Here is a 13,061-nt window from a genome sequence, read left to right on the forward strand (position 1 = left end):
GGCAGAGAACGCTGGCCCTTAACTGTCTCACTGAATCATAAAATCCTTTGTGCTGGTTGAATTATCACTCCTTTCTGCCATGTGTCTGGGGCTGTTTTATTTCAACTCCTACTGTGCACGGGGAAGACGGAAGAGGATAAAAGGCAGGATTTTCATTGTGCATTAAGTAAAAGTGTTTGATTCGGGGGATTGAGAGAGCTCACGTTGAGCTGTGAGAGCGAAGGGGAGACATGAGGAGAGAAAAGGGGGGAGTCCAAGGCTGAGATGACTTGAGATTGAGCAACCATGCCCGGAGCAACAGCATCTTGTTTGTCATCCCTTCTATGGCCTCGCAGCCAGACAGTAATCGCTCACCCGATAGTCAGAGAGAAAACGACTGGCCGATACACAAATAAAACTCTAACCAGAGGAGGAATTGGGTGCTGCAGCCCAGCTACCCGCAGCGACGGAGACCCTGCAAGCCTGCTGGGTATTCTAGGCAGGAAACATAATGGTATTCACGGCACAGAGAACCCAATATGGATTTCAGCATAGAAATTCAGCCATTAAATCCAAACTGAGGCATGGGAAATGGATTCCAACAGGGCAGTCCGCGGCTCCGGGAGGCTGCAATTGGCCGGCAGTGCTATGAATGTGAATCTAGTTTTCCAAGTTATGACAGAATGTGTTCATTTTTCATCCCACTATGAAGGGTGGGGGCTGTGGTGTGTGTGTGTGTGTGTGTGTGTGTGTGTGTGTGTGTGTTGGCTGGTGTCTTACTTGCAGTAGGTGTCATTTATCATGCCGTAGATATGGATCTCTTTGCACATGTCCATGGCGAGGATGAGGGTGAACCAGCCGGTGCTGAGGTAGGAGCCGGACTGGATCCTGCAAACACACAAATACAGATTTTCTTTACTGTAATATTCAATTGCATGAAAAAATCTTTAAGAAAATCATTTGCATTATCTACAGAGTTCCCAGAATGCTCTTTCTCTGACCTCTGTACTCTTCACTCTGGTGTGCTTGTGATGCAGTTGATCTGAGAGTTGAAATTATACTAACACATGTTCTTATTGTAGGGTGTTCTGGATAAAAGCCTCAGCTAGGGATCAAAAATGCAAATTTAAATGTAAACGTTTCTACAGAGGAGGAAGACAGCCCTCAGATGTACAACCATACGTCTGTCATACTCTTTAGTTTTAACATGCGTCATTTCACTCATTCTCAAGACCCATTTACTATTGTGAACATTAATAGTTGAAGAGGTTGTGTGCATTGAGAAAAGGTGTAAAATTCGGCCCTCAGTATGAGAGAGAAACACTTTCTTGGGTTGTTGAACAGCTCAACACAACAAGCCGACAGCAGTACGCACGTTGTCCCCTGTGAATGATGCAGGCCAATCAATGACGACACGTATAAATCCTTTCATCGGCATCAGACTCATAGTGTATGAATTATATGACCTAAGTTAAAAAAAATGTAAGCTTTGATCATTTTCAAACGTTGAACACACAGCTGAGATGCATCAAGGTTTTGCCAGTGGCATCTGAAGTGGGTCATAAAGTATAAACCGCCAGCCCCGCAAGGTAGGGGGCTCCACGCTCCCTGAGGCCTCCCCTGCCTCCCAGCGATGCAAAAAAATACTATAAAAAGGCTTAGAAGTGAAGTGCAAAGCATGACACTGATAATGATGTGGGGGGGAAAAAAAAAAAAAAAAAGAGTGTGAGCCAGTATCAGCAGAGAGATTGTTGAGGACCACAGGTGTCAAGTAAATGGTTATAAAAACGTTCTAATCTATTAACTGAGTGTTTTGTCCGAAAAATGTTAGAAAATAGTGAAAAGTGCCTGTGAGAATTTCCCACTGCCCAAGGACATTTGTTCAGATAACGTGTTTTATTCATCCAACAGTCCACAAACCCGCAGATAGTTTACCATAAAAAGACAAAAAGACCATGAATCCATCACATTTTGGAAACCGGCATGAGCAAATGTTTGGTATTTTTACCTGAAAAATGACTGAAACGAAAACGTTTTGTTTTTCTTGCTGATCGACTAATTAATCGACTAATTGTTGCTGCTCTAAAATGAATAAATAAATCCACCAATAAATTATTACAAATTTCATTTATTAATATTTAAATAGACAATAAGAAGGATTCAAAGAATTTACAATATATTAATCTATCAATAAATAAGTTAAATGCAAGATTAGAAAAAATAAAATGAAAAAAATCAATACTGCATCCTTATAATCATAACTAATTATGGAATTTAAAAATCAATTTGAAAAAAGATTAATTGAAAGTGGTCCTCCACAAGAGATGACCGAAGTGAAAACAGTGACCAGAAACAGCAAACAAAAAAGAAACTGCAAAATTTACTGTCAAGTTTTCTAAAATAAAACCAATGCTTGGAACTGCAAATCCTGTTAGCTGTGATGCCTCGTGTCAGAGATAGCGGTGCAAATACTGTCCGTTGTCGTATGAAGTACCATTGGCAGCTCCTGCATCCCTGGCTATCCCAGGATCAGCACCTTGGACTGCGGTCAACACATACGCTGGCTCGGAATGATCTAAATCTTTAGTTCACAACATTTTTGGCCTCTGAACCCTTAAAAAAAATAACACAGGAATGTCTGTTTGTCACCTCTTATTACCAGTTGCATGTGTCTACCAGCTGTCAGCAGTTAAACAAAAGAGGGATTTCCTTTCCTTGTTTTATGTCAATTTTCAGAGGTAAAATCCATTAATTCAGCAGCGAAAAAACGTTAGAGGGAATCTTTGAAGACTAAGCATAAATTGGTATAACAGAAATGTGTTTTCCCTTCGCCCCTCAGATTTGTCTCGTGACCGCTTCATGGGGACCCTGAACAACCATTATGAATGATCTAAATGACCTGCTTGGACGGAAAAGCAGTAGGATGATCCAGAATGAAGGCTGATTGATGTCAGCCCACCAAAGCCTTAGAGAGGTCTCCAAACAGGTACAGTAAACTCACATTATTAACTCGAGCACTGCTGGCAAATCAAATTACAAAAAGCAAAAGACTTAAGACACAAAGCTCTCCAGAAGCTTGACATGAGCTCATTAAAATGATTCAATTTCCACTCTTGTGTGGTTAACATATTTTATTTTGTTGTGACTCCCAAATAATTAACTGTAAAACACTTATCTGGTTTTGCTGTGAAAGCAGCTGGCATACGATGCAGGGACGAATGATAACTAGAGGTTAATTTCCCGGGCTATACAAGTCTTTGTCCAGCCTGCTCATTGTCTCTCTCCTACATTTCTCGTTGTGTGCGTCATATAACATGACGACGAAGAAGACCCCTAATTTCTTGCCTCTCGTCAGATGTCCATTAATGCCAGGTTTTTCAAATGATATACAATTATGGAATATGATTACAAGCAATTATGAACATAGGTCTTATTGAAGCAAAGATAGGAAGATGGTGGGGGCGGATGATGGCACTGAGCTGGGAGGGGGAAAGGAGAAAAAAAGAAAAAAAAAAAGGGGTCTACTGAGAGAAAGTTGCGGAAGACTTCATGGATTTCCATTACCGTGCTTTGTCCAAAATGCTGCATTTTGGTTTGAAATTTTGACATTTAAATAAAGTGTGTGCAGCAGGTTCTGAGTCAAACTGACAATGTGGAAGTTATACATACTTTTACCTTTCAACATTTTTGATTTGGTTTGATTTACCTATGGATCTACATGATATGGGGTGAATGAAACATGGTCCCAAGATGACAGACAAAAAAAAAAAAAAAAAAAAAAACATTGAAAATTGCACAATATAAATCTTTAAAACCCGATACAAATCAGTATGGCAGCCCCCTGGGCCCATCAAAAATGGGTAAGGGACTCCTATCTCGTTTTCATTTCAAACTTTCAGTGTTACAGTATCAAATTCCGCCAAGTAGGGATATTTTTTAGGATTCAAACAACAGTTTTAAAAAAAAAAAAGGTTTTATTATAAGAAGACAATTGTTTAACATTGGGTTCACTGGGTTCACAAAAAAGCAGACTTTACCAAACATACGCAGACACTGCGGTGACATCCTAATATATTCCAGAGTTGCTGCAAAATTTTATGCAAACACATGCATCATTAAATGCAAGGGGGTCAGACAGGAGAAACATTTACATACTGTAGGTTCCACAGTTTTGCATCCCATGGTTATATTTGTGCTGCTGGTAAACAATGAGCAGGTGGAGGATGCAGCTTCTTGCTCGACGACACGTGGACGTGACAAAGCTCTTTCGAGACCAACGTGCTGACGGGGAATGAACCTGCAAACTTTGATGCTGACGGACAGTCTCTCGAACCACATGAGCACCTTGCATACCACCGCTGCTCTTTGCCGCTTTCCTTCTTCCCTCATTAAGTATGTCTACCCGTGGTGTAATAACTGCCGTGGCATTTCTACTCTGCATTCTTTGGAGATCAGTCAAACACTATGAGTGACACTCTTGACGTCTGTGTTCTTGGTGCCCCAGCACTTCAGATGAAGTCTGATTTCTGCAGGCGGTGCATTTACGTGTTTTTCCTTCAGGTTTATTCGGGAATTAACTTCGGTGTGTTGCTGCTGATGAACAAGTGACATGTGTCATGCACTCCTGTGCAGCTGAGGATTAGATCTTAAGACCTACGTAGCTGACAGTGTGATTTTTAAAGACATGTAAAAAAAAAAAAATGGATCACGGCTGTATCACTGGATACAGGGTTGAAGCAAAGATTTTAGAAACTGAGAGTCCAACTGTTCCCAACAGCCCACACTCCACCTAAAGTGCAGACCACTCTGACCAGATACCTTTTTTTTCCTAAAGTGGATATTGCCTGTTATGTTTTTCCGGCTTAAAATAGTCCTATTTAAAAGCAGCTATAATAACCACCGAACTTCAGTTCCTCTATGAAGCTTTGGAGCTTCTTTCAACTCATTGTTTTGGTTTTCTGGTCCACAACTTTGCCGTTTTGGTTCATTCGCTGCCTTAATAACGTCGTGTTCCTCTAAAAAGCTCTGAAACCCACTGTGCGCCTGCACCAAAGGGCAGACAGACATGTCTGCCACAAAGTGTAGTGTTTACAGTCTGTTTCCAAGTGGCTTTTAAAAAGAAATTCAGTGTGTCTATATAATAGTCAATAACCCAATGTAAAAATGCACTGCAGTAAAATAAAAATCCTCACATTTAAAAGGGTAAGATACTGAAGACTTGACCTCAGTATCCTTAGTGGTTGCTATGACACAAACTGGCTGTAGAAGAGTAAGAAAAAGGTTTATGTTTTTTCCCTCACTGGCTAAGTAGATACAGTGGGGCCAACTCCAAATACTCAAATGCACTCGAATGTGACCACACAATGCCGAACCAAACTCCGAGTGCAAATGGCGGAAACAAGCTGAAATTAATTCTGAAACCAATCACCAAACTAAAGAGTGTCAGACATCATGACTGTACAATGCGCGTGTGACGCCCCGAGTGCAGTTTGACTTTGGAGTTTGGATAGCCCAACAAAGTCACACATGCACACAGACACTAGGGTTGTGGGGAGGTGAAATTACAAAAAAAAAAAAAAAAATGAAATTTGTTATAATAAGGGAGTGGAGGAGCACAGGCGGGAAATGGCACATTATCACTGATACACAGCTCGGCAGCTCTCAGCTGCCAGAGCTGTCAACACATCACTATTACCCTGCATTATTCATTTGCCATTTGCCACTTTAGCAGTAGACACGCAGGCACACATGCATACATTCACACACGCGCCACATCCCCAGTCAAGAGCTGAATGTCCTGAAGCAAGAAAAGCTTGATGGAACAAATAAAAGTGGGCGGGATCTGCTGACCTGAGCTAACATTTCAAAGCAGGAAGTGGCGACACGGAGAGAATGACAGATAGCAGTCAAGGTCTACAACCGGCAATGTGTTTACCTCTGACAATAATAATGGGACAACTTTGTAGAAGGGATGCTTTTATTGCACGGCCAAGAGATAAGGCATGGCGGGAAGCTGCTTTGGCGGGCGGCAAATAACATCCAGAGCCTGAGGACAGAGAGAATGCAATTTGCTTGTTCTTTTAATGCAGAGAAACACAGCCCTTTTACTCAAAGACAGCAAACAAAGGTGTCAGGAGGTCTGGTTCGACGCGTCTGGCTTTTTACCAACTCTCCTTTAGTCCCCACTGCCACGGCGTCGTTGAAAAATGAAACATAATAAATCATGTTTGGGCACAAAGAGAGCTGGATAAAAAGAAAAAATATGAGAAAACACACTTAAAAATCTTGTCTTGAATCCTTTTTTGCCCTCTCCAACACAAACCTGAGACAAGTGAGGCAGGAGTGATCGGGACTGACATGCTAGGACGCTGCGGTGCTATCGGCACTGGGAAATGAAGGGTGTTTGAGAAATGAAGTCAGACACTCTGAGCGAGGTCTAAGTAAATAATCCCCTAAGTCTGACTGAGCTGGAGCTTGTTGTGCTTTACCTGCCGAGCGCCAGAGGCTAAGGAGCGGTGGAGAACTGCCCAGGATCAGCGAGAGACTCCTCTGCCGACAAATCTGTTCAATAATTCGCACTTGACATTCACAGTGGGGGAGCTGTCCAGGTGTGTGAGAAAATCCCCGCTGACGACCGGTTTAGACGAAATGTGCTTTATAGTGCCTCTGCAGCTGCACAAATATGATACGACACCTGTCAAAAACACTTAGTGGGATATAACTCAGCTCTATTGGGAGAAGTTGATCCTTACTCTGCAAAGAAATCATCTAGACTGTGATAAACTCTTACACGACAAAAGAAACAAAATCAAATGATAATGTAATATCAGGCAAATGTAAATATTCCCATAATCATAGCAGGAAACCTGAATGTCTCTGTTTTACCGGTCTTTCAAAGGAGCACTTGGTCCAATCATCAACAGCTCAGCCTGAACGTTGATCTAAACAAATGAAAAACTAAGCTTGTTAGTAAGTCCAGAGACTTTTGGCAGCTTATAAATCATGACTATGGTTTTAAGAATAATAAAGAATATTATTTAAGAATAGTCTGACATTTTGAGGCTCATTTGCTTTCTTGCCGAGAGTTAGAGGAGAAGATCGGTACCACGCTCGCTAGATATGAAGCTCCTGCCAGCAGCAAATTTAGCTTAGCTTAGAAGAAAGACTGGAAACACGGCACAAACAGCTGACCAAATCTGCCTACCAGTACCTCTAAAGCGCATTAATTAAACCATATCTTGTTAATTAAGACAAAAAATTTAAGAAAAAAAAAGCAAAGTGTAAAAACACGGAAGAAAATAAGCATTTCCCAAAAATGTTGAACTACTCTTCTAAAAAGTTGAACAGATTTGGTTGAGGCCGTTATAAAAAAATGTTTTGAAATGTATTGTTTTCCTTTTTACACAATATTAATCATTATTTTTATATTAAAAATGGCTCAAATAATGAAAATGGTCGCTCGTAGTGATGAACCCGCAGAGAATTATCACTCAGCTGCTCCCCTCAGGTCTTTGAAGCGTTGGAGCATGTTAACCATAATACCACCATAATAACCCATTGAGAATTATCACCAGTTCAGTTATGAAGCTTTAAAGCATCTTTCAGCTCATTGTTTTGATTTCCTGACCTGTAACTTTGCTGTTTCGGTTCGCTCTCGCTGCTCCAATCAGCGTCACTTTCAGCGGCAGCAGGCAACTGTTTTTCGGCTAAAAAGCTCCCCCCACCCAAGCACAGAAACAAAACAGCAGAGAGACACAGTTAGACACCAAATGGTGAACGCTGCAGAGCATTTAGCAGCTAAAGAGCTTCCTTAAGGAGTGTGGCGGGGAGGCCAAAACCAGAGCTAAAATCAGAGTGAATATTGGACTTAAAATCAATCAGGTGGATAGACAGCTGACAAAAAAAAACTATTCACCATATCAGCTTTATTAGCTGATAATATGTTAATGTTGTGTTAACGGCCTGTTTCACTTCCCCCAAGTGGCCAAAAAAGATCAGATAATATTGCTCTAGTTTTTCATATTATTACCGGACTACGCCTTAATTGTTCCTTTATCGAAAGCTACTAAATGGTAGAACAGCGCTATGGTACTTAAATAGCACTTTTCTAGTCTTATCGGCCTCTCAAAGCGCTTTACACCACATGCCACATTCACCTACTTACGCACACTTTCATACAACTCTTCTATACATACAGCGCTTTCTATACATCTGCACACGCGCACACACTCACACTCACACTCCAATGCTACATCGGGGGCAGTATCTTGACCAAGGACACTTTGACAAGGACCAAGGACACTGGAGGAGCCAGGGATCGAACCACCGACCTTCAGGTGAGCGGACGACCCACGCTGCCTCCTGGGCCACGGCCCTTTTGTGTTATTTCACAGTAATTGTTTTTTATGTCAATAAACCTTATTCGCCCTCTCAGTAAGCGTTTGTTTGGGGATTTGCCAAAACCACATCGTACCTCAAAACTGGGCTATATTTGGCTGAAAAGTTATTTATTTAGGTTTCATATAACCACAGAAAAACATTTTACTGACTATGTTTTCAAAGCAACCAGCAAAATAATGTCACAATGAGGAAAACTCTTCAGACTCCTCACCGAACCTTTCCTTTTTTTCCTGTTGTGCTCACTACATCAAATCAACTAATTACCTATTAACTCTTAAGCCCTTCTTCTTTTTTGGAATTTATGCTCACTGAACTGTATTTAGGACCTGCTTTATTCATTTAAAAGATGCTGAATCAATAGCTTTTATTATCCTAGATTTAAAAAACAGTTTTCAGAAAAATTTTGCCTAGTATTAAGAGGGGACCATTGTGTAGGATTTAAGGGATCTACTAGCAGAAATGGAATATATGGTTCTTGCTCAGGATCTGCTCAGAACCTGTTGTTCTGTTGTCTTTGGAATATATTATTATTATTGTTGTTATGGTGCTGAAGAGCAGGTTCAGTGCAGTACCTCCTGTTCCTAAGCCAGGTCAGCTTGTGCTTCACGTGGAGTTATCCGGGCCCTCCCACACATCCATCCTCCATCAGGTTAGAGCATTTCATCAGACTTTCATCAGACCGAACCAAGTCTGCGTCCTTTCTTACAAGAGGGTGGACATTATATCAGGATCTCTCTCTACCTTAGACTCTTTTTACCTCTTCTGTTCTGCCTCAGAGAAACTGCCACTCAAGCGGCGCTTCAGTTGTCTATTGTGTGGGTTTGCACAAGTACCATCGAACCACTTCACACAAACAATGTTATTTTAAAGAGGGGTTTTTTTCACTAGATGCACTGTTTTAAAAGTGATCCGAGCATCAGCAACATGAACAGCAGACTCGCCTCTCTTCTCTATTTTTCCTCCAGATATGTGATTTTATTCTCCAGGCAGGCTGTAGCGCGACGCTAAGGACTGTTCATTATTAATTGATTACTTCATGCAACAGCAGGCCACAAGAAAAGCCATTGCATTTGCCCATGGGCGAGTTCTGTGTAGAGTAACAACACACCCTGTCTCCCTGTACCAGCTGAGGAACCCCTGGGACGAAAACAGCCACAAAATCCTGAGCAGCGCTGCAGGGTGAAAACGGCTTTTTTGTAACATTTTTTCTTTTACACCGAGCACAGCAATTTATTTTTATGACGGAAATGAGCAATGCAGCAGCGTATGCTTGCTGAGGCATTTCTTAATTCTGCCAAGAGGCAACATGAGGCAACGAGGGGTGACCTCCACAACCTGCATTATGAAAGAGACAATTTTCTTTCCTCAGGTCCAGTTTTGTTTACTATTGTACTAGTATGCAAGACGATTATTAACCAGGAAGAGTACAATGGCCTTGAAGAAAAGACGCCTGTTGATGTATAGAAGCTCCTCCTTTCGTTTGAACGATGTCGGGTCAGAAAGAAATTCGCTGCGTATTCCTCTGAGCCGCTTTTGTCCTTTCACTTAGCTCCAATAACTCTGAACTGAAACTACAGTACAATCTCCTCTTGCTCCCTCTTTTGTTTTAACCTACTTTATTGGCATAACATGTTAGTGTAAAACACATGTATATTTTTTATATTGTGTATATATTATATATGTGTGTGTGTTTATCAGGAATACCTAGCGAAAGACTAATACAGTCTAACACAACAGTCCTGCAATAAATCCTCCGTCATGATGGTCTCAATGTTCAGCTTTTGTTGAAACTGTGTTAAAGAGGTGTTGATTGACCAGTGAGGTCATTGTGGATCCTGTAGTTTGTGCTGCTGATGACGTGTATTACATTGTACAAAGAGGTAATGTGTCTGTTTGAATGGGGTGGACAAAATAATAAAATGATCATAGTTGCATCAACGCCTCCTCTCAGGAGACTGTTAGAAAAGGGTCACATGAAATTAAAGTTAAGTTTGAAAAGTGACTATGACACAAAATATATACACACTATAAACGCTATATGTTGTTCTAGGGCTGGACGATAAATCAAATGGATCAAATTACTGGCATTATAAATCTGACCCAATGTACTCATCACAGTTTAATTGGTAAATTGACAGATACATCTAAGCAGAAGCTCAAAGCACCAGTTAGTCCAGAGTCCAGTCCAAAAAGTCTAATTTGTTTGGACAAATGACAAATCAAAAAATGATTATTATATACTTAGAGTAAAGCATTGAGGCCGCTAATGTATATTAAAAAATTGATTCTACTGTTTCTACTCTTTCCTCCTGAGCTTCCAGCCCTGCAGTAATTTTGTTTTTCCAAACAATAACTTTCTAAACGATAATTTAAATAACTTTTTCAAAGCCTCGTTGAAATTCCGTTATTATATTATGGTATTCAACACAGAAAATGTCTTGCTGCTTACTGTAAAATATTCATGTTGCACTGATTACAGACAAGGTCCACTGTTCCATTTTTATAAAGCGGCCACTTTCAATCTCGAGGTTCCTCGTTTTGTTTGGATTAAATTTTCTGCTTTTAATTTTGAGACATTTTTGCTAGCTGTAAATTCCTGCGAACAAAGAGCACATTGGCTGGTTGTACAATTCTTTTTCCTTCTCTTCCTATTAGCAGTGAATTTATCTTTCACCGCATTTAAATGTTGTTAGGAATGAAGCAGGTTTGTGGCTCTCAAGCCTACTGGTTGTGCTGTTGGCTTTCTCAGACCTCGTTCCGCTGGGTCAACTACAACATCAGGCAGATTACTCAGGAGGTTTTTGCATGTAACTGTATTAGGATCTGCCCGGTTTAGCTTCTGGGGAAAAGATCTTTAAGAGGAATCGGAGTACAAGACCAATGTCTTCCTTTGAGGCAAAATTTAACTGAAATTTTTCTGAATTTGCAACATTTTGCAAAAACCTTTTCTGCAACTTTTATTGGACTCTGGTCGTAGATTTAACATTCAGGGAAAGTTTTATGCAAATTTAAAAATTGCAAATCTCTCCCCACATTTCACCCTCTCCCGCAGAGCATAATCATTTTAAGCACAACCTAAATGCATTCACGTCAGGGCAACACACGATGGTTCTAAATGGTTAAATGCAAGCCCAGACAAACTACTATTTTGACATAACAGCTCTGTCAACCTTTCAATAATTCAAGAAACTGTTCATTCAAGTCTAGAGTTTCTCGCAATAAAGTTACATACAGTATATAGTGTATACTCCTGCTTCTAAAAAACTGTCAGTTGCAGTGCTCATTCGTGACTGTGCTTCTCAGTGTCGTTAAAAGATATGGCTGATGATATTCTATATTTTTCTTACTGTTCACAAACCCATGAAAAAAAACAAACAAAAGTTTTGTCTGTATAGTCAAAGCCTGATATGTTGTGTCTTATTCCTCTGTGCCATAGAGCGTCGTTTTTGTTCAGATGTAAGTAAAAACAGTCGATCAGTGATTCACACTGTTGCACAGACTGACATGTTCCTTTCATTACTATGAAAATGGGCACTGTAGTTTATTTTGAGGCAGTCCCACATACACCTCTCTGCTGCTGGAAACACTCACTAGAGCCCCAAAAGCGCGTTAACCTGCAGTTGAAAATAGTCCAAAACAAACGTGCTTTTTCCTCCCGCTTTAACATTTGCTAAAAACTAAGGTGCCAAGTTATTTTAGGAAGTTACTGAACCTTTTTTTTTTTTTTTTTTTTAAATGAAATAAAATATTTGTGATATTTGTGAAAATATTGTCTTTTCATGGGATTTATTGACACGGGGAAAGAAGAACAAAACAGCAGCCTTATCCTGTCAGCACTGCTCTGTAGAAAAAAAAACTAAACCAGATAATCAGCATACATACAGCAGGAATTTAGAGTTACTTATTCACTGATGCTAGCGTCGAAGTGCACACCTCCCAGTTCTTCCAGTCAAGAATTCAGTTTTCAGTCTTTACTCCACACTCAAGTTTCCCTCGTGCATACATTACCCCTAGCTCCTATTGAATAGGATTATTTTTAGCTCGGTGCGCCATATTGAATCAAAAATCCTCAGAGTCTACTCAAACATGCAGAAGTTTTCCTGTTTCTTATTTTTTTGTGTAGATACACACGGGTGGAAATGTGGTCTGAAGTTTTTGTTTCGGTAAAAGGCAGAGCAGATTTTTGCTAAAGGCATTGTGGTTAGTAAGGAAGGCCCTTGCTTTGATATGTTTTAAGCCTTCCTCAGGCTGTTATTTAAACAAACACCTCCATAATTATTGCAGCCAAATGAGGGAATTAGGCTAATGTCTTCAGATCTTTGGGAAATAACCAGATTCCATAACTTTTATTGCCTTTTTCTTGGTGACTAGTCATTACCTCTGCCACGGAGGTCATGCTTTCATCCGTGTCTATTTGTTTATTTGTCAGCAGGATTACGGAAAAAGTAATCCTACGGCCATAGAAGAACCCATTACATTCTGGGGCAGGTCCAGATCATTTACTATGAATTTGAATTTTTTTTTTTTTTCTCTGAAGTCTGGTGCATGTTCCTTGACAATGGCCTTGGCAGAGGTCTTGGCCTTTAGGGCCTGATGATATCAGATTTTAGTCCTCTGGGGAATCTCTGCTTCTGATTCAACATTTTTTGCTGTTTTTAAAAATATTCTCTCCCTCCGATGAC

General features: G+C 40.4%; 1 protein-coding gene across 1 annotated transcript in view; it reads right to left on the reverse strand.

The window, feature by feature from the left end:
* st6galnac3 (ST6 (alpha-N-acetyl-neuraminyl-2,3-beta-galactosyl-1,3)-N-acetylgalactosaminide alpha-2,6-sialyltransferase 3) overlaps window positions 1–13,061 on the reverse strand; it is a 67,119-nt gene that overhangs the window by 3,099 nt on the left and 50,959 nt on the right. Inside the window, exon 4 of the mRNA XM_040143986.1 lies at window positions 760–867. Within this exon, the coding sequence (XP_039999920.1) occupies window positions 760–867 (108 nt within the window). The remainder of the gene's footprint in view (window positions 1–759; window positions 868–13,061) is intronic.

The sequence above is a fragment of the Xiphias gladius genome, chromosome 14, assembly GCF_016859285.1.
Source record: "Xiphias gladius isolate SHS-SW01 ecotype Sanya breed wild chromosome 14, ASM1685928v1, whole genome shotgun sequence".
NCBI classification, from domain to species: domain Eukaryota; kingdom Metazoa; phylum Chordata; class Actinopteri; order Istiophoriformes; family Xiphiidae; genus Xiphias; species Xiphias gladius.